Here is a 26,026-nt window from a genome sequence, read left to right on the forward strand (position 1 = left end):
TCTCAAATCATAACACACACCCACTACCCAATATCAAAACACACACACACTCTCACCCCCAAAATCAATAACACACACACACTCTCACCCCCAAAATCAATAAACACACAACACACTCTCACCCCAAAATCAATAACACACACACACTCTCACCCCAAAATCAATAAAACACACACACACTCCACCCCAAAATCAATAACACACACACACACTCCCTACACCCCCCCAAAATCAATAAACACACACACACTCTCACCCCAAAATCAATAAACACACACACTCTCACCCCCAAATCAATAAACACACCACACTCTCACTCCTCAAAATCAATAAAACACACACAACACTCTCACCCCCAAAATCAATAAACACACACACTCTCACCCCCAAAATCAATAAACACACACACACTCTCACCCCCAAAATCAATAAACACCACACACTCTCACCCAAATCAATAACACACACCACACTCTCACCCCTCAAAATCAATAACACACACTCACTCTCACCCCAAAATCAATACACACACACACTCTCACCCCAAAAATCAATAAACACACACACTCTCACCCCCAAAATCAATAAACACACACACACTCTCACCCCCAAAATCAATAAACACACACACACTCTCACCCCCAAAATCAATAAACACACACACACTCTCACCCCCAAAATCAATAAACACACACACACTCTCACCCCCAAAATCAATAACACACACACACTCACCCCAAAATCAATAAACACACACACACTCTCACCCCCAAAATCAATAAACACACACACACTCTCACCCCCAAAATCAATAAACACACACACACTCTCACCCCCAAAATCAATAAACACACACACACTCTCACCCCCAAAATCAATAAACACACACCACTCTCACCCCAAATCAATAAACACACACACTCTCACCCCCAAAATCAATAAACACACACACACTCTCACCCCCAAAATCAATAAACACACACACACTCTCACCCCCAAAATCAATAAACACACACACACTCTCACCCCCAAAATCAATAAACACACACACTCTCACCCCCAAAATCAATAAACACACACACACTCTCACCCCAAAATCAATAAACACACACACACTCTCACCCCAAAATCAATAAACACACACACACTCTCACCCCCAAAATCAATAAACACACACACACTCTCACCCCCAAAATCAATAACACACACACACTCTCACCCCAAAATCAATAAACACACACACACTCTCACCCCCAAAATCAATAAACACACACACACTCTCACCCCCAAAATCAATAAACACACACACACTCTCACCCCCAAAATCAATAAACACACACCACTCTCACCCCCAAAATCAATAAACACACACACACTCTCACCCCAAATCAATAAACACACACACACTCTCACCCCCAAAATCAATAAACACACACACACTCTCACCCCAAAATCAATAAACACACACACTCTCACCCCCAAAATCAATAAACACACACACACTCTCACCCCCAAAATCAATAAACACACACACACTCTCACCCCCAAAATCAATAAACACACACACACTCTCACCCCCAAAATCAATAAACACACACACTCTCACCCCCAAAATCAATAAACACACACACACTCTCACCCCAAAATCAATAAACACACACACTCTCACCCCCAAAATCAATAAACACACACACACTCTCACCCCCAAAATCAATAAACACACACACACTCTCACCCCCAAAATCAATAAACACACACACACTCTCACCCCCAAAATCAATAAACACACACACTCTCACCCCCAAAATCAATAAACACACACACACTCTCACCCCCAAAATCAATAAACACACACCACTCTCACCCCCAAAATCAATAAACACACACACACTCTCACCCCCAAAATCAATAACACACACACACTCTCACCCCCAAAATCAATAAACACACACACACTCTCACCCCCAAAATCAATAAACACACACACTCTCACCCCCAAAATCAATAAACACACACACACTCTCACCCCCAAAATCAATAAACACACACACTCTCACCCCCAAAATCAATAAACACACACACACTCTCACCCCCAAAATCAATAAACACACACACACTCTCACCCCCAAAATCAATAAACACACACACACTCTCACCCCCAAAATCAATAACACACACACACTCTCACCCCCAAAATCAATAAACACACACACACTCTCACCCCCAAAATCAATAAACACACACACACTCTCACCCCCAAAATCAATAAACACACACACACTCTCACCCCCAAAATCAATAAACACACACACTCTCACCCCCAAAATCAATAAACACACACACTCACCCAAATAACACTCCCCAAAATCAATAACACACACACACTCTCACCCCCAAAATCAATAAACACACACACACTCTCACCCCCAAAATCAATAAACACACACACTCTCACCCCCAAAATCAATAAACACACACACTCTCACCCCCAAAATCAATAAACACACACACACTCTCACCCCCAAAATCAATAAACACACACACACTCTCACCCCAAAATCAATAACACACACACACTCTCACCCCCAAAATCAATAAACACACACACACTCTCACCACTCCCCAAAATCAATAAACACACACACTCTCACCCCAAAATCAATAAACACACACACTCTCACCCCCAAAATCAATAAACACACACACACTCTCACCCCCAAAATCAATAAACACACACACACTCTCACCCCCAAAATCAATAAACACACACACACTCTCACCCCCAAAATCAATAAACACACACACACTCTCACCCTCAAAATCAATAAACACACACACTCTCACCCCCAAAATCAATAAACACACACACTCTCACCCCAAAATCAATAAACACACACACACTCTCACCCCCAAAATCAATAAACACACACACTCTCACCCCCAAAATCAATAAACACACACACTCTCACCCCAAAATCAATAAACACACACACACTCTCACCCCCAAAATCAATAAACACACACACACTCTCACCCCAAAATCAATAAACACACACACACTCTCACCCCAAAATCAATAAACACACACACACTCTCACCCCCAAAATCAATAAACACACACACACTCTCACCCCAAAATCAATAAACACACACACACTCTCACCCCCAAAATCAATAAACACACACACACTCTCACCCCCAAAATCAATAAACACACACACACTCTCACCCCAAAATCAATAAACACACACACACTCTCACCCTCAAAAATCAATAAACACACACACACTCTCACCCCCAAAATCAATAAACACACACACACTCTCACCCCCAAAATCAATAAACACACACACACTCTCACCCCCAAAATCAATAACACACACACACTCTCACCCCAAAATCAATAAACACACACACACTCTCACCCTCAAAATCAATAAACACACACACACTCTCACCCCCAAAATCAATAACACACACACACTCTCACCCTCAAAATCAATAAACACACACACACTCTCACCCCCAAAATCAATAAACACACACACACTCTCACCCCCAAAATCAATAAACACACACACTCTCACCCTCAAAATCAATAAACACACACACACTCTCACCCCAAAATCAATAAACACACACACACTCTCACCCCCAAAATCAATAAACACACACACACTCTCACCCTCAAAATCAATAACACACACACACACTCACCCCCAAAATCAATAAACACACACACTCTCACCCCAAAATCAATAAACACACACACTCTCACCCCCAAAATCAATAAACACACACACACTCTCACCCTCAAAATCAATAAACACACACACACTCTCACCCCCAAAATCAATAAACACACACACACTCACACCCCAAAATCAATAAACACACACACTCTCACCCCCAAAATCAATAACACACACACACTCTCACCCTCAAAATCAATAAACACACACACACTCTCACCCTCAAAATCAATAAACCACACACACTCTCACCCTCAAAATCAATAAACACACACACACTCTCACCCCCAAAATCAATAAACACACACACTCTCACCCCCAAAATCAATAAACACACACACACTCACCCTCAAAATCAATAAACACACACACTCTCACCCTCAAAATCAATAAACACACACACACTCTCACCCCAAAATCAATAAAACACACACACTCTCACCCTCAAAATCAATAAACACACACACTCTCACCCTCAAAATCAATAACACACACACACTCACCCTCAAAATCAATAAACACACACACACTCACCCTCAAAATCAATAAACACACACACACTCTCACCCTCAAAATCAATAAACACACACACTCTCACCCCAAAATCAATAAACACACACACACTCACCCTCAAAATCAATAAACACACACACACTCACCCTCAAAATCAATAAACACACACACACTCTCACCCTCAAAATCAATAAACACACACACTCTCACCCTCAAAATCAATAAACACACACACTCTCACCCTCAAAATCAATAAACACACACACACTCTCACCCCAAAATCAATAAACACACACACACTCACCCTCAAAATCAATAAACACACACACACTCTCACCTCAAAATCAATAAACACACACACACTCTCACCCTCAAAATCAATAAACACACACACACTCTCACCCCCAAAATCAATAAACACACACACACTCTCACCCTCAAAATCAATAAACACACACACTCTCACCCTCAAAATCAATAAACACACACACACTCTCACCCTCAAAATCAATAAACACACACACCTCTCACCCTCAAAATCAATAAACACACACACACTCTCACCCCCAAAATCAATAAACACACACACACTCTCACCCCCAAAATCAATCAACACACACACACTCACCCTCAAATCAATAAACACACACACTCTCACCCTCAAAATCAATAAACACACACACACTCTCACCCCCAAAATCAATAAACACACACACACTCTCACCCTCAAAATCAATAAACACACACACTCTCACCCTCAAAATCAATAAACACACACACACTCTCACCCCCAAAATCAATCACACACACACACTCACCCTCAAAATCAATAAACACACACACTCTCACCCTCAAAATCAATAAACACACACACACTCTCACCCCCAAAATCAATAAACACACACACACTCTCACCCTCAAAATCAATAAACACACACACACTCTCACCCCCAAAATCAATAAACACACACACACTCTCACCCCCAAAATCAATCCACACACACACACTCACCCTCAAAATCAATAACACACACACACTCTCACCCTCAAAATCAATAAACACACACACTCTCACCCCCAAAATCAATAAACACACACACACTCTCACCCCCAAAATCAATAAACACACACACACTCTCACCCCAAAATCAATAAACACACACACACTCTCACCCCAAAATCAATAAACACACACACACTCTCACCCCCAAAATCAATAAACACACACACACACTCTCACCCCCAAAATCAATAAACACACACACACTCACCCCAAAATCAATAAACACACACACACTCTCACCCCCAAAATCAATAAACACACACACACTCTCACCCCCAAAATCAATAAACACACACACACTCTCACCCCCAAAATCAATAAACACACACACACTCTCACCCCCAAAATCAATAAACACACACACACTCTCACCCCCAAAATCAATAAACACACACACACTCTCACCCCCAAAATCAATAAACACACACACACTCTCACCCCCAAAATCAATAAACACACACACACTCTCACCCCCAAAATCAATAAACACACACACACTCTCACCCCCAAAATCAATAAACACACACACACTCTCACCCCCAAAATCAATAAACACACACACACTCTCACCCTCAAAATCAATAAACACACACACACTCTCACCCCCAAAATCAATAAACACACACACACTCTCACCCCCAAAATCAATAAACACACACACACTCTCACCCCCAAAATCAATAAACACACACACACTCTCACCCCCAAAATCAATAAACACACACACACTCTCACCCCAAAATCAATAAACACACACACACTCTCACCCTCAAAATCAATAAACACACACACACTCTCACCCCCAAAATCAATAAACACACACACACTCTCACCCCAAAATCAATAAACACACACACACTCTCACCCCCAAAATCAATAAACACACACACACTCTCACCCCCAAAATCAATAAACACACACACACTCTCACCCCCAAAATCAATAAACACACACACACTCTCACCCCCAAAATCAATAAACACACACACACTCTCACCCTCAAAATCAATAAACACACACACACTCTCACCCCCAAAATCAATAAACACACACACACTCTCACCCCCAAAATCAATAAACACACACACACTCTCACCCCCAAAATCAATAAACACACACACACTCTCACCCCCAAAATCAATAAACACACACACACTCTCACCCCCAAAATCAATAAACACACACACACTCTCACCCCAAAATCAATAAACACACACACACTCTCACCCCCAAAATCAATAAACACACACACACTCTCACCCCCAAAATCAATAAACACACACACACTCTCACCCCAAAATCAATAAACACACACACTCTCACCCCCAAAATCAATAAACACACACACACTCTCACCCCCAAAATCAATAAACACACACACACTCTCACCCCCAAAATCAATAAACACACACACACTCTCACCCCCAAAATCAATAAACACACACACACTCTCACCCCCAAAATCAATAAACACACACACACTCTCACCCCAAAATCAATAAACACACACACACTCTCACCCTCAAAATCAATAAACACACACACACTCTCACCCCCAAAATCAATAAACACACACACACCTCTCACCCCCAAAATCAATAAACACACACACACTCTCACCCCCAAAATCAATAAACACACACACACTCTCACCCCCAAAATCAATAAACACACACACACTCTCACCCCCAAAATCAATAAACACACACACACTCTCACCCCCAAAATCAATAAACACACACACACTCTCACCCCCAAAATCAATAAACACACACACACTCTCACCCCCAAAATCAATAAACACACTCACAACACACTCTCACCCCAAAATCAATAAACACACACACACTCTCACCCCCAAAATCAATAAACACACACACACTCTCACCCTCAAAATCAATAAACACACACACACTCTCACCCCCAAAATCAATAAACACACACACACTCTCACCCCCAAAATCAATAAACACACACACACTCTCACCCCCAAAATCAATAAACACACACACACTCTCACCCTCAAAATCAATAAACACACACACTCTCACCCCCAAAATCAATAAACACACACACACTCTCACCCTCAAAATCAATAAACACACACACACTCTCACCCCCAAAATCAATAAACACACACACACTCTCACCCTCAAAATCAATAAACACACACACTCTCACCCCCAAAATCAATAAACACACACACACTCTCACCCCCAAAATCAATAAACACACACACACTCTCACCCCAAAATCAATAAACACACACACACTCTCACCCCCAAAATCAATAAACACACACACACTCTCACCCTCAAAATCAATAAACACACACACACTCTCACCCCCAAAATCAATAAACACACACACTCTCACCCTCAAAATCAATAAACACACACACACTCTCACCCTCAAAATCAATAAACACACACACACTCTCACCCTCAAAATCAATAAACACACACACTCTCACCCTCAAAATCAATAAACACACACACACTCTCACCCCCAAAATCAATAAACACACACACACTCTCACCCCCAAAATCAATAAACACACACACACTCTCACCCTCAAAATCAATAAACACACACACACTCTCACCCCCAAAATCAATAAACACACACACTCTCACCCCCAAAATCAATAAACACACACACACTCTCACCCCCAAAATCAATAAACACACACACACTCTCACCCCCAAAATCAATAAACACACACACTCTCACCCCCAAAATCAATAAACACACACACACTCTCACCCTCAAAATCAATAAACACACACACACTCTCACCCCCAAAATCAATAAACACACACACTCTCACCCCCAAAATCAATAAACACACACACTCTCACCCCCAAAATCAATAAACACACACACACTCACCCCCAAAATCAATAAACACACACACACTCTCACCCCCAAAATCAATAAACACACACACTCTCACCCTCAAAATCAATAAACACACACACACTCTCACCCTCAAAATCAATAAACACACACACACTCTCACCCCAAAATCAATAAACACACACACACTCTCACCCTCAAAATCAATAAACACACACACTCTCACCCCCAAAATCAATAAACACACACACTCTCACCCCCAAAATCAATAAACACACACACTCTCACCCTCAAAATCAATAAACACACACACACTCTCACCCTCAAAATCAATAAACACACACACTCTCACCCCCATAATCAATAAACACACACACACTCTCACCCTCAAAATCAATAAACACACACACACTCTCACCCCCAAAATCAATAAACACACACACACTCTCACCCTCAAAATCAATAAACACACACACTCTCACCCCCAAAATCAATAAACACACACACTCTCACCCCCAAAATCAATAAACACACACACACTCTCACCCTCAAAATCAATCCACACACACACACTCTCACCCCCAAAATCAATAAACACACACACTCTCACCCTCAAAATCAATAAACACACACACACTCTCACCCCCAAAATCAATAAACACACACACTCTCACCCTCAAAATCAATCCACACACACACACTCTCACCCCCAAAATCAATAAACACACACACACTCTCACCCCAAAATCAATAAACACACACACACTCTCACCCCCAAAATCAATAAACACACACACACTCTCACCCCCAAAATCAATAAACACACACACACTCTCACCCCCAAAATCAATAAACACACACACACTCTCACCCCCAAAATCAATAAACACACACACACTCTCACCCCCAAAATCAATAAACACACACACTCTCACCCCCAAAATCAATAAACACCCACACTCTCACCCTCAAAATCAATCCACACACACACACTCTCACCCCCAAAATCAATAAACACACACACACTCTCACCCCCAAAATCAATAAACACACACACACTCTCACCCCCAAAATCAATAAACACACACACTCTCACCCCCAAAATCAATAAACACACACACACTCTCACCCCCAAAATCAATAAACACACACACACTCTCACCCCCAAAATCAATAAACACACACACTCTCACCCCAAAATCAATAAACACACACACACTCTCACCCCCAAAATCAATAAACACACACACTCTCACCCCAAAATCAATAAACACACACACACTCTCACCCTCAAAATCAATAAACACACACACTCTCACCCCCAAAATCAATAAACACCCACACTCTCACCCTCAAAATCAATCCACACACACACACTCTCACCCCCAAAATCAATAAACACACACACACTCTCACCCCCAAAATCAATAAACACACACACACTCTCACCCCCAAAATCAATAAACACACACACTCTCACCCCCAAAATCAATAAACACACACACACTCTCACCCCCAAAATCAATAAACACACACACACTCTCACCCTCAAAATCAATAAACACACACACACTCTCACCCCCAAAATCAATCCACACACACACACTCTCACCCCCAAAATCAATAACACACACACTCTCACCCCCAAAATCAATAAACACACACACACTCTCACCCCCAAAATCAATAAACACACACACACTCTCACCCCCAAAATCAATAAACACACACACTCTCTCACCCCCAAAATCAATAAACACACACACACTCTCACCCCCAAAATCAATAAACACACACACACTCTCACCCCCAAAATCAATAAACACACACACACTCTCACCCCCAAAATCAATAAACACACACACACTCTCACCCCAAAATCAATAAACACACACACACTCACCCTCAAAATCAATAAACACACACACTCTCACCCTCAAAATCAATAAACACACACACTCTCACCCTCAAAATCAATCCACACACACACACTCTCACCCCCAAAATCAATAAACACACACACACTCTCACCCCCAAAATCAATACACACACACACACTCTCACCCCCAAAATCAATAAACACACACACTCTCACCCCCAAAATCAATAAACACACACACACTCTCACCCCCAAAATCAATAAACACACACACACTCTCACCCCCAAAATCAATAAACACACACACACTCACCCTCAAAATCAATAAACACACACACACTCTCACCCCCAAAATCAATAACACACACACACACTCACCCTCAAAATCAATAAACACACACACTCTCACCCTCAAAATCAATAAACACACACACTCTCACCCTCAAAATCAATAAACACACACACACACTCACCCTCAAAATCAATAACCACACACACACTCTCACCCCCAAAATCAATAAACACACACACTCTCACCCTCAAAATCAATAAACACACACACACACTCACCCTCAAAATCAATAAACACACACACACCTCACCCTCAAAATCAATAAACACACACACTCTCACCCTCAAAATCAATAAACACACACACACACTCACCCTCAAAATCAATAACCACACACACACTCTCACCCCCAAAATCAATAAACACACACACTCTCACCCCCAAAATCAATAAACACACACACACTCTCACCCCCAAAATCAATAAACACACACACACACTCACCCCCAAAATCAATAAACACACACACTCTCACCCCCAAAATCAATAAACACACACACTCTCACCCTCAAAATCAATAAACACACACACACACTCACCCCCAAAATCAATAAACACACACACTCTCACCCCCAAAATCAATAAACACACACACACACTCACCCTCAAAATCAATAAACACACACACACTCTCACCCCCAAAATCAATAAACACACACACACTCTCACCCCCAAAATCAATAAACACACACACACTCACCCTCAAAATCAATAAACACACACACACTCTCACCCCCAAAATCAATAAACACACACACACACTCACCCTCAAAATCAATAAACACACACACACTCTCACCCCCAAAATCAATAAACACACACACACTCACCCTCAAAATCAATAAACACACACACTCTCACCCTCAAAATCAATAAACACACACACACTCTCACCCCCAAAATCAATAAACACACACACACTCTCACCCTCAAAATCAATAAACACACACACTCTCTCACCCCCAAAATCAATAAACACACACACTCTCACCCCCAAAATCAATAAACACACACACACACTCACCCTCAAAATCAATAAACACACACACTCTCTCACCCCCAAAATCAATAAACACACACACTCTCACCCCCAAAATCAATAAACACACACACACACTCACCCTCAAAATCAATAAACACTCACACACTCTCACCCCCAAAATCAATAAACACACACACACTCTCACCCCCAAAATCAATAAACACACACACACTCTCACCCCCAAAATCAATAAACACACACACACTCTCACCCCCAAAATCAATAAACACACACACACACTCACCCTCAAAATCAATAAACACACACACACTCTCACCCTCAAAATCAATAAACACACACACTCTCACCCCCAAAATCAATAAACACACACACACTCACCCTCAAAATCAATAAACACACACACTCTCACCCTCAAAATCAATAAACACACACACACTCTCACCCCCAAAATCAATAAACACACACACACTCTCACCCCCAAAATCAATAAACACACACACACTCTCACCCCCAAAATCAATCCACACACACACTCTCACCCTCAAAATCAATAAACACACACACACTCTCACCCAAAAATCTAATCAATCAACAGTGACTGTGCGATGGGGTTTGTCGGGGATCAGAGACTGTGCGATGGGGTTTATAGGGATCAGAGACTGTGCGATGGGGTTTATCGGGGATCAGAGACTGAGCGATGGGGTTTATAGGGGATCAGAGACTGAGCGATGGGGTTTATCGGGGATCAGAGACTGTGCGATGGGGTTTATAGGGGATCAGAGACTGAGCGATGGGGTTTATAGGGGATCAGAGACTGAGCGATGGGGTTTATAGGGGATCAGAGACTGAGCGATTGGGTTTATAGGGGATCAGAGACTGAACGATGGGGTTTATAGGGGATCAGTGACTGTGCGATGGGGTTTATAGGGGATCAGAGACTGAACGATGGGGTTTATAGGGGATCAGTGACTGTGCGATGGGGTTTATAAGGGATCAGAGACTGAGCGATGTGGTTTATAGGGGATCAGAGACTGAGCGATGGGGTTTATAGGGGATCAGAGACTGAACGATGGGGTTTATAGGGGATCAGTGACTGTGCGATGGGGTTTATTGGGGATCAGAGACTGAACGATGGGGTTTATAGGGGATCAGAGACTGAACGATGGGGTTTATAGGGGATCAGAGACTGTGCGATGGGGTTTATAGGGGATCAGAGACTGAGCGATGGGGTTTATAGGGGATCAGAGACTGTCCGATGGGGTTTATAGGGGATCAGAGACTGAGCGATGGGGTTTATAGGGGATCAGTGACTGTGCGATGGGGTTTATAGGGGATCAGAGACTGTGCGATGGGGTTTATAGGGGATCAGAGACTGAGCGATGGGGTTTATAGGGGATCAGTGACTGTGCGATGGGGTTTATAGGGGATCAGAGACTGAGCGATGGGGTTTATAGGGGATCAGTGACTGTGCGATGGGGTTTATAGGGGATCAGAGACTGTGCGATGGGGTTTATAGGGGATCAGAGACTGAACGATGGGGTTTATAGGGGATCAGAGACTGAGCGATGGGGTTTATAGGGGATCAGAGACTGAACGATGGGGTTTATAGGGGATCAGTGACTGTGCGATGGGGTTTATAGGGGATCAGAGACTGAGCGATGGGGTTTATAGGGGATCAGAGACTGAGCGATGGGGTTTATAGGGGATCAGAGACTGAGCGATGGGGTTTATAGGGGATCAGAGACTGAGCGATGGGGTTTATAGGGGATCAGAGACTGAGCGATGGGGTTTATAGGGGATCAGAGACTGAGCGATGGGGTTTATAGGGGATCAGAGACTGAGCGATGGGGTTTATAGGGGATCAGAGACTGAGCGATGCGGTTTATAGGGATCAGAGACTGTGCGTTGGGGTTTATAGGGGATCAGAGACTGAGCGATGGGGTTTATAGGGGATCAGAGACTGAGCGATGCGGTTTATAGGGATCAGAGACTGTGCGTTGGGGTTTATAGGGGATCAGAGACTGAGCGATGGGGTTTATAGGGGATCAGAGACTGAGCGATGGGGTTTATAGGGGATCAGAGACTGAACGATGGGGTTTATCGGGGATCAGAGACTGAGCGATGTGGTTTATAGGGGATCAGAGACTGAGTGACGGGGTTTATAGGGGATCAGAGACTGAGTGACGGGGTTTATAGGGGATCAGAGACTGTGCGATGAGGTTTATCGGGGATCAGAGACTGTGCGATGGGGTTTATAGGGGATCAGAGACTGAGCGACGGGATTTATAGGGGATCAGAGACTGTGCGATGGGGTTTATAGGGGATCAGACACTGTGCGATGTGGTTTATAGGGGATCAGAGACTGTGCGATGGGGTTTATAGGGGATCAGAGACTGAGCGATGGGGTTTATAGGGGATCAGAGACTGAGCGATGTGGTTTATAGGGGATCAGAGACTGAGTGACGGGGTTTATAGGGGATCAGAGACTGAGTGACGGGGTTTATAGGGGATCAGAGACTGAGTGACGGGGTTTATAGGGGATCAGAGACTGTGCGATGAGGTTTATCGGGGATCAGAGACTGTGCGATGGGGTTTATAGGGGATCAGAGACTGAACGATGTGGTTTATAGGGGATCAGAGACTGAGTGACGGGGTTTATAGGGGATCAGAGACTGAGTGACGGGGTTTATAGGGGATCAGAGACTGAGTGACGGGGTTTATAGGGGATCAGAGACTGTGCGATGAGGTTTATCGGGGATCAGAGACTGTGCGATGAGGTTTATAGGGGATCAGAGACTGTGCGATGGGGTTTATAGGGGATCAGAGACTGAGCGATGGGGTTTATCGGGGATCAGAGACTGAACGATGGGGTTTATCGGGGATCAGAGACTGAACGATGTGGTTTATAGGGGATCAGAGACTGAGCGATGGGGTTTATAGGGGATCAGAGACTGTGCGATGTGGTTTATAGGGGATCAGAGACTGAGCGATGGGGTTTATAGGGGATCAGAGACTGTGCGATGGGGTTTATAGGGGATCAGAGACTGTGCGATGGGGTTTATAGGGGATCAGAGACTGTGCGATGGGGTTTATAGGGGATCAGAGACTGTGCGATGGGGTTTATAGGGGATCAGAGACTGAGCGATGTGGTTTATAGGGGATCAGAGACTGTGCGATGGGGTTTATAGGGGATCAGAGACTGAGCGATGTGGTTTATAGGGGATCAGAGACTGAACGATGTGGTTTATAGGGGATCAGAGACTGAGCGATGGGGTTTATAGGGGATCAGAGACTGTGCGATGGGGTTTATAGGGGATCAGAGACTGAACGATGTGGTTTATAGGGGATCAGAGACTGAGCGATGGGGTTTATAGGGGATCAGAGACTGTGCGATGGGGTTTATAGGGGATCAGAGACTGAGCGATGGGGTTTATAGGGGATCAGAGACTGTGCGATGGGGTTTATAGGGGATCAGAGACTGAGCGATGTGGTTTATAGGGGATCAGAGACTGAGCGATGTAGTTTATAGGGGATCAGAGACTGAGCGATGGGGGTTGTTGGTGATCAGAGACTGTGTGTTGGGGGTTGTCGAGAATCAGTGAATGAGCGATGGGGGTTGTAGAGGACAGATTGTACCTTGTAATCTTCATAATCCTGGGCGTTCAGCATTTGCTGCTTGCCCAGCTCCATTGTGTCCTCTGAGCTCTCTGCCGAAGGCAACAGCTCAGTGACTGGCTGCTCATAGAGGGCCATCTCATGGAAGAACATCTCCTTCCACTCTCTCATTATCTTCTTTGGAATCAAACTGAAACAGAAAGAATAAACGCACATCACTATCAGACTGAGACCAAGTCTTCACAACTTGGCCATTTCACCACTCTGGAAGGAATCCCCAGTGTACTGCAGCTCTCTGATGATACAAATCTGCACAGTTGCCTCCCCGATTATCCACCATTCCTCCCGCCCCCACCATCACCACCCCAAACTCGCCTCTAAAGCTAGTGGGCTGCGGAGCCTGTGGGACTGGATGTCCTGTGTTCCATAGTTTGTTGTAATTTTTTTTCAATCGTTCATAGAATGTGGGCGTCACTGGCCAGGCCAGCATTTATTGCCCATCCCTAACTGCCCTTGAGAAGGTGGTGGTGAGCTGCTTTCTTGAACCACTGCAGTCCATGTGGGGTAGGTACTGTTAGGAAGGGAGTTCTGGGACTTTGACCCAGTGACAGTGAAGGAACGGTGATATAGTTTCAAGTCAGGATGGTGTGTGACTTGGAGGGGAACTTGCAGGTGGTGGTGTTCCCATGCAACTGCTGCCCTTGTCCTTCTGGGTGAATTACTTCCCCTGCTATTCCTCATCTCCATCTAGGATATCACGTACTTCAGTGTGAGCTCACGGTATTCTCCGATCTTAGTCACCAAATCGACGATATGTTCCACCACCTCCTGGCACATGTTATAATGCTTGCGGAATCTCTCCTCCGCCCGCTCAGCCATTATCCGCTCATAGACTTTCAGTTCTCGCTGGGTCTGTTCCATGTGCTCCAGTTTCTTCTCTCTCTCTAAGATCTACAAGGAAAGAAAGAAAGAAAATCACACATCAGCCCTTGCTCTGACCAATTACTTCCACAGGTTACACCCACGGGTGCCACAGATTATGCTCGTCATCACCATGACATCCAAAGGTGCCTGAAGCTTTTTGCCAACATCTGTGAGAGTCTCAGGGTGCCTGCAGATTGCAACATCCATCTGTGCCATGGGCCTGTAATTTATAATCATGTTGCCGCCACACAATAACGGACAGGGAGAGTGGAAGGGAGAGAGAGAACGAGAGACACAGAGATAGAGGAAGAGTGTGAGAGGGAGAGCGAAAGAGAGAAAGCGAGAGAGAGAGAGTTGGAGAGACAGGGAAGGAGACAGAGTCAAAGAGTCTTCGGGACCATGCCTGCTCTCCAAAGAGCTATTCAGTCAGTCCCATTCCCATGCCCAATCCCCATAGCCCTACAAGTCTATTTCCTGCAAGTGGCCATCCAATTTCCTTTTAAAGCTATTGATCACCTCAGTTTCCATCACCCTTGTAGGGGAGAGACAGAGTGGGAGGCAGAGAGAGTGACAGAGACAGAGGAAGAAAGAAACACAAAAAATAGGAGTAGGCCATTCCACCCTTCGGGCCTGCTTTGCCATTCAAAAAAGATCATGGCTGATCATCTAATTCAGTACCCTGTTCCCGTTTTCTCCCCATATCCCTTGATCCCTTTGGCATTAAGAAATATAGCTATCTCCTTCTTGAATATATTTAATGACATGGCCTCCACTGCCTTCTGCGGTAGAGAATTCCACAGGTTTACTATCCTCTGAGTGAAGAAATTTCTCATCTCGGTTCTAAATGGCATACCCCGTATCCTGAGACAGTGACCCCTGGTTCTGGACTCCCCCACTATCGGGAACATCCTCCCTACATCTAGCCTGTCTAGTCCTGTTAGAATTTTATAGGTTTCTATGAGATCCCCTCTCATTCTTCTAAACTCTAGTGAATATAGGCCTAGTTGACCCAATCTCTCCTCATACGTCAATCCTGCCATCCCAGGAATCAGCCTAGTAAATCTTCGCTGCACTCCCTCCATGGCAAGAATATCCTTTCTCAAATAAGGAGACCAAACTGCACACAATACTCCAGATGTGGTCTCACCAAGGCCCTGCATAACCGCAGTAAGACATCCTTGCTCCTGTACTCAAATCCTCTTGCAATGAAGGCCAACATACCATTCGCCTTCCTAACTGCTTGCTGCACCTGAATGCTTGCTTTCAGCTACTGGTGTACAAGAACACCCAAGTCTTGTTGCACCTCCCCCTTTCCCAAACTATCACCATTCAGATAATTTGCCTTTCTGTTTTTACAACCAAAGTGGATGCCCTCACATTTATCCATGTTGTACTGCATCTGCCATGCATTTGCCCACTCACCCACTTGTCCAAATTACAAAGGAGCCTCTTTGCATCCTCCTAACAGCTCACATTCCCCATCACCACCTTCGCCCCCACCCCCACCGCCCAGCTTTGTGTCGTCTGCAAACTTGGAAATGTTACATTTAGTTCCATCACCCAAGTCATTAACATATATTGTGAATAGCTGGGGACCAAGCACTGATCCCTGTGGTACCCCACTAGTCACTGCCTGCCACCCAGAAAAAGACCCGTTTATTCCTACTCTCTGTTTCCTGTCTGTTAACCAATTCTCAATCCATGCCAGTATATTACCCCCAATCCCATGTGCTTTAATTTTGCACACTAACCTCTTATGTGGGACCTTATCAAAAGCCTTCTGAAAATCCAAATACACCACATCCACTGGTTCTCCCTTATCTATTCTACTAGTTCCATCCTCAAAAAACTCCAGTAGGTTTGTTAAGCATGATTTCCCTTTTGTAAACCCGTGCTGACTTTGTCCAATCCCGTTTATGCTTTCTGCGATCACCTTTATAATCGACTCTAGCATTTTCCCCACGACTGATGTAAGGCTAACTGGTCTTTATTTCCCTATTTTTTCTCTCCCTCCTTTTTTAAATAGTGGGGTTAAATTTGCCACCCTCCAATCTGTAGGAACTGCTCCAGAGTCTATAGAATTTTGGAAGATGACCACCAGTGCATCCACTGTTTCCAGGGCCACTTCCATTCTGGGATGTAGATTATCAGGCCCTGGGAATTTGTCAGCCATTAACCCCATTAATTTTCCTAGCACTATGTTTTTACTAATACTGATTTCCTTCAGTTGCTCCCTCTCATGAGACCCTTGGTTCCCTAACATTTCTGGGAGGTTATTTGTGTCCTCCTTTGTGAAGACTGAACCAAAGTATGTGTTTAATTGCTCTGCCACTTCTTTGTTCCCCATTCTAATTTCCCCCATTTCTGACTGTAAGGGACCTACATTTGTCTACACTAATCTTTTTCTCGTCACATATTCATAGAAACTTTTACAGTCAATTTTTATGTTCCCTGCAATTTTACTCTCATGCTCTATTCTCCCCAACTTAATCAACCTTTTTGTCCTCCATTGCTGAATTCTAACCTGCTCCCAATCCTCAGACTTGCTGCTTTTTCTGGCAACTTTATATGTCTCCTCTTTGGATCTAATAATATCCCTAATTTCTTTTGTAAGCCACTGTTGAGCCACCTTTCCAGTTTTATTTTTGCGCCAGACAGGAATGAATAATTGTTGTGATTCATGCACACGTTCTTTAAATGTTATCCATTACCTATCCACCGTCAACCCTTTTAGTAAAGTTCCCCAATCTACCATAGCCAACTCGTGCCTCATAGTTTTGTAGTTTCCTTTATTTAGGTTCATGACCCGAGTTTCGAATTCAACTACTTCACTCTCCATCTTAATGAAGAATTCTATCATGTTATGGTCGCTACTCCCCAAGGCACCCCACACAACAAGACTGTTAATTAATCCTTTCTCATTGCACAATACCCAGTTGATAATAGCATGTTCTAGTTGGTTCTAAAAAACCGTCACGTAAACACTCCAGGAAATCCTCCTCTACAGTATTATTGCTAATTTGGTTTAACCAATCTGTATGTAAATTCAACACACCTAGTTGTACCCTTATTGCATGCGTCTCTAATTTCCTGTTTAATGCCATCCCTTACATCTCCACTACTGTTTGGGGGCCTATAGGCAAGCCCCGCCAACATTTCCTGCCCCTTTGTGTTTCTTAGCTCCACCCATACAAATTCCACATCATGATTTTCCAAACTAATATCCCTCCTCACTATTGCATTGATTTCCTCCTCTATTAACAATGCTACTCGACCTCCTTTCCCTTTTTGCCTGTCCTTCCTAAATATTAAATACCCCTGGATGTTCAGTTCCCATCCGTGGTCACCCTGCAGCCATGTCTCCGTAATTGCAACTATTTCATAACCGTTTATATCTTTTTGCACAGCTAATTCATCTACCTTAATGTGAATGCTCCGTGCATTAAGACACAATGCCTTTAGACTTGTCTTTTTAACATTGTTAGTCATCTTAGCTTTATTTTGCACGATGGCTCCATTTGTTTCTCACCCTTGTTTTCTCTGCCTTCCATTTTTGCGTCTTACCTTTCTGTCTTTCATTTCTATCCTTGTTTCCCCCTCCTCTGTCTCCCTGCTTAGATTCCCATCCCCCTGCCATTCTAGTTTAAACCCTCCCCGACAGCACTAGCAAACACCCTCCCCCCACAGCCCCCCCGAGGAAATTGGTTCCGGTCCTGCCAAATGCAACCCGTCCAGCTGGTACTGGTCCCACCTTCCCCAGAACCGGTCCCAATGTCCTGGGAATCTGAATCCCTCCCCACTACACCATTTCTCCAGCCACGTATTCATCTGATATATCCAGCTATTTCTGCTCTTGCTCGCATGTGGCACCTTTTAGGTCCTACTTTTTAATTTACGTCCTAACTCCCTATATTCAGCTTGTAGGACTTCATCCCTTTTTTTTCACTATGTCGTTGGTATCGATATGTACAACAACTGGCTGCTCACCCTCGCCCCTCAGAATGCCCTGCAGCCGCTCAGACATCCTTGACCCTAGCACCAGGGAGGCAACATCCCATCCTGGAGTCTCTTTTGTGGCAACAGAAAGACCCGTTCCGAAGAAGGGTCACTGACCCGAAACGTTAACTCTGCTCCTCTTTCCACAGATGCTGCCAGACCTGCTGAGTGGTTCCAGCATTTCTTGTTTTTATTTCAGAAACACCTGTCTGTTCCCCTTACAATTGAATCCCCTATCACAATAGCCTTGCAACTCTTCTTCCTCCCCTCCTGTGCAACAGAACCACCCATGGTGCCATGAAGTTGGCTCTTGCTGCTTTCCCAAGCCATCTCCTCCAACAATATCCAAAGTGGTATATCTGTTAGAGAGGGGGATGACCAGAGGGGACTCCTGCACTACCTGTCTTCCTCTACTCTGCGTGGTGGTCACCCATTCCCTTTCTGCCTTTGCAGCATTTGCCTGCGGTGTGACCACCTCACTAAACGTGCTATCCACGATGATTCCAGCATCGTGGATGCTCCACAGTGAATCCACCCGCAGCTCCAGCTCCCAAAAGAGATGGGGAGAGAGAGATGGAGAAAGATAGACAAAGAGACAAGGAGAGACTCAGAGAAAGAAAGAGATGCAGAATGACATAGACAGAGAGAGAAAGAGGCAGAGACACCAGGACAAGAGCAGCAGATGCATGGGAACACCACCACCTGCAAGTTCCCCTCCAAGCCACACACCATCCTGACTTGGAACTATATCGCTGTTCCTTCACTGTCGCTGAGTCAAATTCCCTTCCTAACTGCACTGTACCTACCCACATGGACTGCAGCGGTTCAAAGTGGCGGCTCAGCACCATCTTCTCAAGGGCAATTAGGGATGGGCAATAAATGCTGGACTAGCCAGCGACACACACATCCCATGAACAGGACCTCAAAGTTAGTAATCTCCAGATTAGTCCCAAGGCCACATCCTAGTGAGTACAGAAATAGGAAAATACACCAGATAAATGCGTGGCTGGAGAGATGGTGCAGGAGGGAGGGTTTCAGATTTTTGGGGCATTAGAACCAGTTCTGAGGAAGATGGGACCTGTACAAGCCGGACAGTCTGCACCTGAACAGGACTGGGACAAATATCCTTGCAGGAAGGTTTACTAGTGCTGTTGGGGATAGTTTAAACTAGCTTGGCAGGGGGATGGAAACCTGAGCACAGTCTTAGACAGGACAATTGGCAAGGAACAGCAGACAGAAAATTAGCGAGTGACTCTGAAAGACAGAGGAAGCAAAGGTTAAAAGTGTGCAGCACAGGAATTTGGCAGTGTTAAAGGGTATTTATTTAAATGCAAGGAATATAGTCAATAAAGCTGAGGGCATAGATAGACACATGGCAACACGATATCGTCGCTATAGCAGAAACTTGGCTTAAGGAGGGGAAAGAATGGCAACTCAACATCCCTGGATATAGAGTTTTCAGGCAAGATAGAGAGGGAGATTAAAAAAAGGAGTGGGTGTAATATTATTAGTTAAGGAATCAATAACAGCTTTGAGGAGGGATGATATGTGAAATGAATCATCAAATGAGACCATATGGGTGGAGATCAGAAATAAAAAAGGGGCAGCCACACTACTAAGAGTGTAGTGTAGACCCCAAATAGTGAGAGGGAGGTAGAGGAACAAATATGTAGGCAAATTAATGAGTGCAAAAACTATAGGGACATAATAGTTGGAGATTTCAACTACCCCTATATCAACTGGGATACAAACAGTATGAAGGGCACAGAGGGGATAAAATTCTTGTTCAAGAGAACTTTTTTAGCCAGCACATAACAAGCCCAACGAGAGGGGGCGCAATTCGAGATTTAGTCTTCAGTAATGAAGCTGGGCAAGTGGATGAAGTAACAGTGGGTGACCATTTTGGAGATAGTGACCATAATACAGTTAGTTTTAGCATAATCATGGAAAAGGACAAAGATAAAACAGGAGTAAAAGTTCTAAATTGGGGGAAGGAAAATTTTAAGAAACTGAGAGGTAACTTGGTGAAAGTGGACTGGATACATCTACTAGAAGGAAAATCAGTGGCAAACCAGTGGGAGGTATTCAAAAGTGAGATACTACAGGCATAGTGTAGGCATGTCCCCACAAAGATAAAGGGTGGTATGGCCAAATGTAGAGCCTCCTGGTTATCTAGAAGCTTACACAGTAAGTTAAAGCAGAAAAAGAAAGCTGATGACAATCACAAAAATCTTAATCATTTAGAAAGCCTAGAGGAGTATACAAAGTGCAGGGGTGAAGTTAAAAAAGAAATTAGAAAAGCAAAGAGAGGACATGAAAAATTATTGACAGGTAAAATCAAGGAAAACCTAAGGATGTTTTATCAGTACATTAAAAGCAAGGGGATAACTAAGGAAAGGGTAGGACCTATCAGAGATGCACCAGGGAACCTATGCGTAGATGCAGAAGATGTGGGCAGGGTGCTTAATGAGTTTTTTGTCTCTGTCTTCACACAAGAGAGGGTTGATGTAGACACTGTAGTAAAAGAGGAGGAGTGTGAAATATTCAATATGATAAGCATAATAACAGAGGAAGTACTAGAGGGTCTGACTTCCTTGAAAGTGGATAAATCACCAGGGCCGGATGGATTGCAACCCAGGTTTTTAAAAGGAGGCCAGGGAGGAAATAGCGGATGTGCTGAGGATCATCTTCAAATCCTCACTAGATACAGGAGAGGTGCCAGATGATTGGAGGTTTGCGAAGGTTGTACCATTGTTTAAAAAGAGTGCGAGGGATAGGCCAAATAATTATAGGCCGGTCAATCTGACCTTGATGGTGGGTAAATTGTTAGAGGGACAGGATAAATTGCCAGTTAGAAAGGCACAGATTAATCAGGGATAGTCAGCATGGATTTAAGGGAAGATTATGTCTTACTAACTTGATTGAGTTTTTTGAGGAAGTAACAAGAAGGATTGATGAGGATCGTGCAGTGAATGGTCTACATGGATTTCAGTAAGGCATTTGACAAGGTCCCACATGGCAGACTGGCCAGTAAAATGAAAGCCCATGGGAAACAGGGGAATGTGGCAGGTTTGATCCAGAATTGGCTCAGGGATAGCCAGCAAAGGGTAGTAGTCGATGGAGGTTTTTGAAAATGGAAAGGTGTTTCCAGTGGCGTTCCACAGGGCTCACTCAGTGTTAGGTCCCTTGCTGTTTTTTGTATATATTAATGATTTGGAAATTTGCTGATGACACAAAAATTGGCCGTGTAGTTGATAGTGAAGAGGATAGCTGTAGATTCCAGAATGATATCAATGGTTTGGCTGAGTGGTCAGAAAAGTGGTAAATGGAATTCAATCCAGAAAAGTGTGAGGTAATGCATTTGGGGAGGGCAAATAAAGTGAGGGAATACACATTAAATGGGAGGATATTGAGAGGGGTAGAAGCAGTGAGAGACCTTGGACTGCATGTCCACAGGTCCCTGACGGTGGCAGGACAGGTAGATAGAGTGATGAAGAAGGCATATGGAATGCTTTCCTTTATTGGCCAAGGTATAGAATACAAAAGCAGGGATGTAATGCCGGAACTGTATAAAATGCTGGTTAGGCCACAGCTGGAATATTGCATACAGTTCTGGTCACCACATTACAGGAAGGACATAACTGCTCTGGAGACAGTACAGAGGAGATTTACAAGAATGTTGCCTGGGCTCGAAAGTTATAGCTATGAGGAAAGATTGGATTGGCTAGGGTTGTTTTCCTTAGAACAGAGGAGGTTGAGGGGTGACTTAATTGAGGTGTACAAAATTATGAGGGGCCTAGGTAGAGTAGACAGGTAGGACCTGTTTCCCCTAGCGGAGAGGTCAATTACCAGGGGGCACAGATTTAAGGTGATTGTTAGAAGGATTAGAGGGAACATGAAGAAAAACTTTTTCACCCAGAGGGTGGTGGGTGTCTGGAATTCACTGCCAGGAACGGTGATGGAGGCAAAAACTCTCTATTTTAAAAGGTGCCTGGACATGCACCTGAAATGCTGTAACTGGCAAGGCTATGGACCAGGTGCCGGAAGGTGAGATTAGATCAGGCAGCTAGTTTTATTTTGGCTGGCACGGACACAACGGGCTGAATGGCCTCCTTCTGTACCGCAATTTTTCTATGGTTTTATGGTCCTAAATGAAAAAAAGAGACAGATAGAGTAAGACAGGTAGGGACAAAGAAAGAGACAGAGCGACAGACTGACAAAGTGAAAGAGCAGAGTGAAAGAGAGAGAGGCAGAGGTTTTTTTCTTTATATGTTCACGGGATGTGGGCGTCACTGGCTAGGCCAGCATTTATTGCCCATCCCTAATTGCCCTCGAAAAGGTGGTAGTGATCCGCCTTCTTGAACCAATGCAATGCATGTGGGGTAGGTACACCCACAGTGTTAGTCCTTATTGGCATTGTAGCAGTTTGAGACAACTGAGTGGTTTGCTAGGCTATTCCAGAGGGCATTTAAGAGTCAACCACATTGCTGCGGGTCTGGACTCACAGGAGTGATTACAGAAACTTGATCTGTATTCTGAAATGTTTCGAAGAATGAGAGGTAATCTCATTGAAACTTACAGAATTCTTACAGGGCATGACAGGGTGGATATAGATAGAATTTTTCCTCTGGCAGGTAAGTCTAGAACCAGGGGACACAGTCTCAGAATAAGGGGCGCACCATTTAAGACTGAGATGAAAAGGAATTTCTTTACTCACCGGAGGGTGGTGAATCTGTGAAATTCTCTACCTCAGAGGGCTGTGGAAGCTCAATCATTGAGCATGTTCAAGGCAGAAATCGACAGATTTCTGGATATTAATGACATCAAGGGATATGGGGATCGTGGAGAAAAATAGCTTAGACATCAGATGATCAGCCATGATCTGTTTGAATGGCGGAGCAATCTCGATGGGCCCAATAGCCTACTCCTGCTCCTATTTCCTATGATTTTATGATCCTATGAGACAGGGGGCAGGGACAGAGACAGCGAGGGAAGGAGAGAGAGATACAGCCGAAGCAGAGTGAAACAGCAAGCAGAGACAAAGGTGGAAAGGCAGTGAAAGAGATGGTGAGAGAAAGCAAGACAGCACAGGAGGAGTGAAGCATGAAGTGTGCCAAAGCTCCACAGTCTGGACTAACCCTGCTGACTGATGGACAGGAGAGGGATTGAAATAACAGAGAGGAGAGACAAGGTGCATCGAAAACTATGAGGGACAAGCAGCAACAGAATAAAGAATAGTGTAAAAAGAACAGGAATTTGATAGAGGAAAAATAGCAAAGCCAGCTGGCATCACATTTCTGCCTTGAACATGCTCAATGATTGTGTGTTAATCCAAGGAGTGTTACAAATAAGGTCAATGAGTTACACATGCACGTTGCCTGGCTTAAACGTGGGCAGGAATTGGAACTAAACATTCCTGGTCACAATGTATTCAGGAGGGATAGGAAAGGATAAAGGACAAGAGGGGGTGGCAGTATTGATAAAAGATAATATTACAGTTCTACAGAGTTTCATAGAGTCATAACAGCACAGAAGGAGGCCATTCGGTCCATCGTGTCCATGTCAGCTCTCTGTACAGCAATCCAGTCAGTGCTATTCCCCTGCTCAATCTCCATAGCCCTGCAAGTTTACTTCCCCCAAGCGCCCATCCAAATTTCCTTTTGAAATTATTTATCGTCTCCATTTCCACCACCCTCATAGACGGCAAGTTCTAGGTCATTACAACTCGCTGTGTAAAAAAGTTCTTCCTCATATTCCCCCATCTCTTGCTCAAAGCTTTCGATCTGTGACCCCTAGTCCTTGGTCCATTAGTTAATGTGAACAGTTTATCTTTGTTACATTATTATGACAGGCTTAGATCTTGAACACTTCCATTAAATCTCCCCTCAATCTCCTTTGTTCTAAGGAGAACAACCCCAGCTTTTCCAACCTAACCTTGTAACTAAAATCCTTCATCCCTGGAACCATTCTGGTAAATCTCCTCTGCATCCTCTCAAGGACCCTCACATCCTTCCTGAAGTGACCAGAAATGGACACAAATATACCAGTTGGAGCCTAACGAGAACTTTAT

At 44.0% G+C, this 26,026-nt stretch overlaps 1 protein-coding gene across 3 annotated transcripts in view; it reads right to left on the reverse strand.

Annotated features, from left to right (window-relative positions):
* The window catches only part of spef2 (sperm flagellar 2), an 849,051-nt gene that overhangs the window by 677,541 nt on the left and 145,484 nt on the right, over nt 1-26,026 (reverse strand). For all 3 annotated transcript variants that reach the window (XM_068029096.1, XM_068029094.1, XM_068029095.1), the window contains 2 exons: nt 15,800-15,987; nt 15,058-15,226 (listed from right to left, as the gene is read on the reverse strand). In XM_068029096.1, the coding sequence (XP_067885197.1) occupies nt 15,058-15,226; nt 15,800-15,987 (357 nt within the window). The remainder of the gene's footprint in view (nt 1-15,057; nt 15,227-15,799; nt 15,988-26,026) is intronic.

Source organism: Heterodontus francisci, chromosome 4 (genome assembly GCF_036365525.1).
Source record: "Heterodontus francisci isolate sHetFra1 chromosome 4, sHetFra1.hap1, whole genome shotgun sequence".
Classification (NCBI taxonomy): domain Eukaryota; kingdom Metazoa; phylum Chordata; class Chondrichthyes; order Heterodontiformes; family Heterodontidae; genus Heterodontus; species Heterodontus francisci.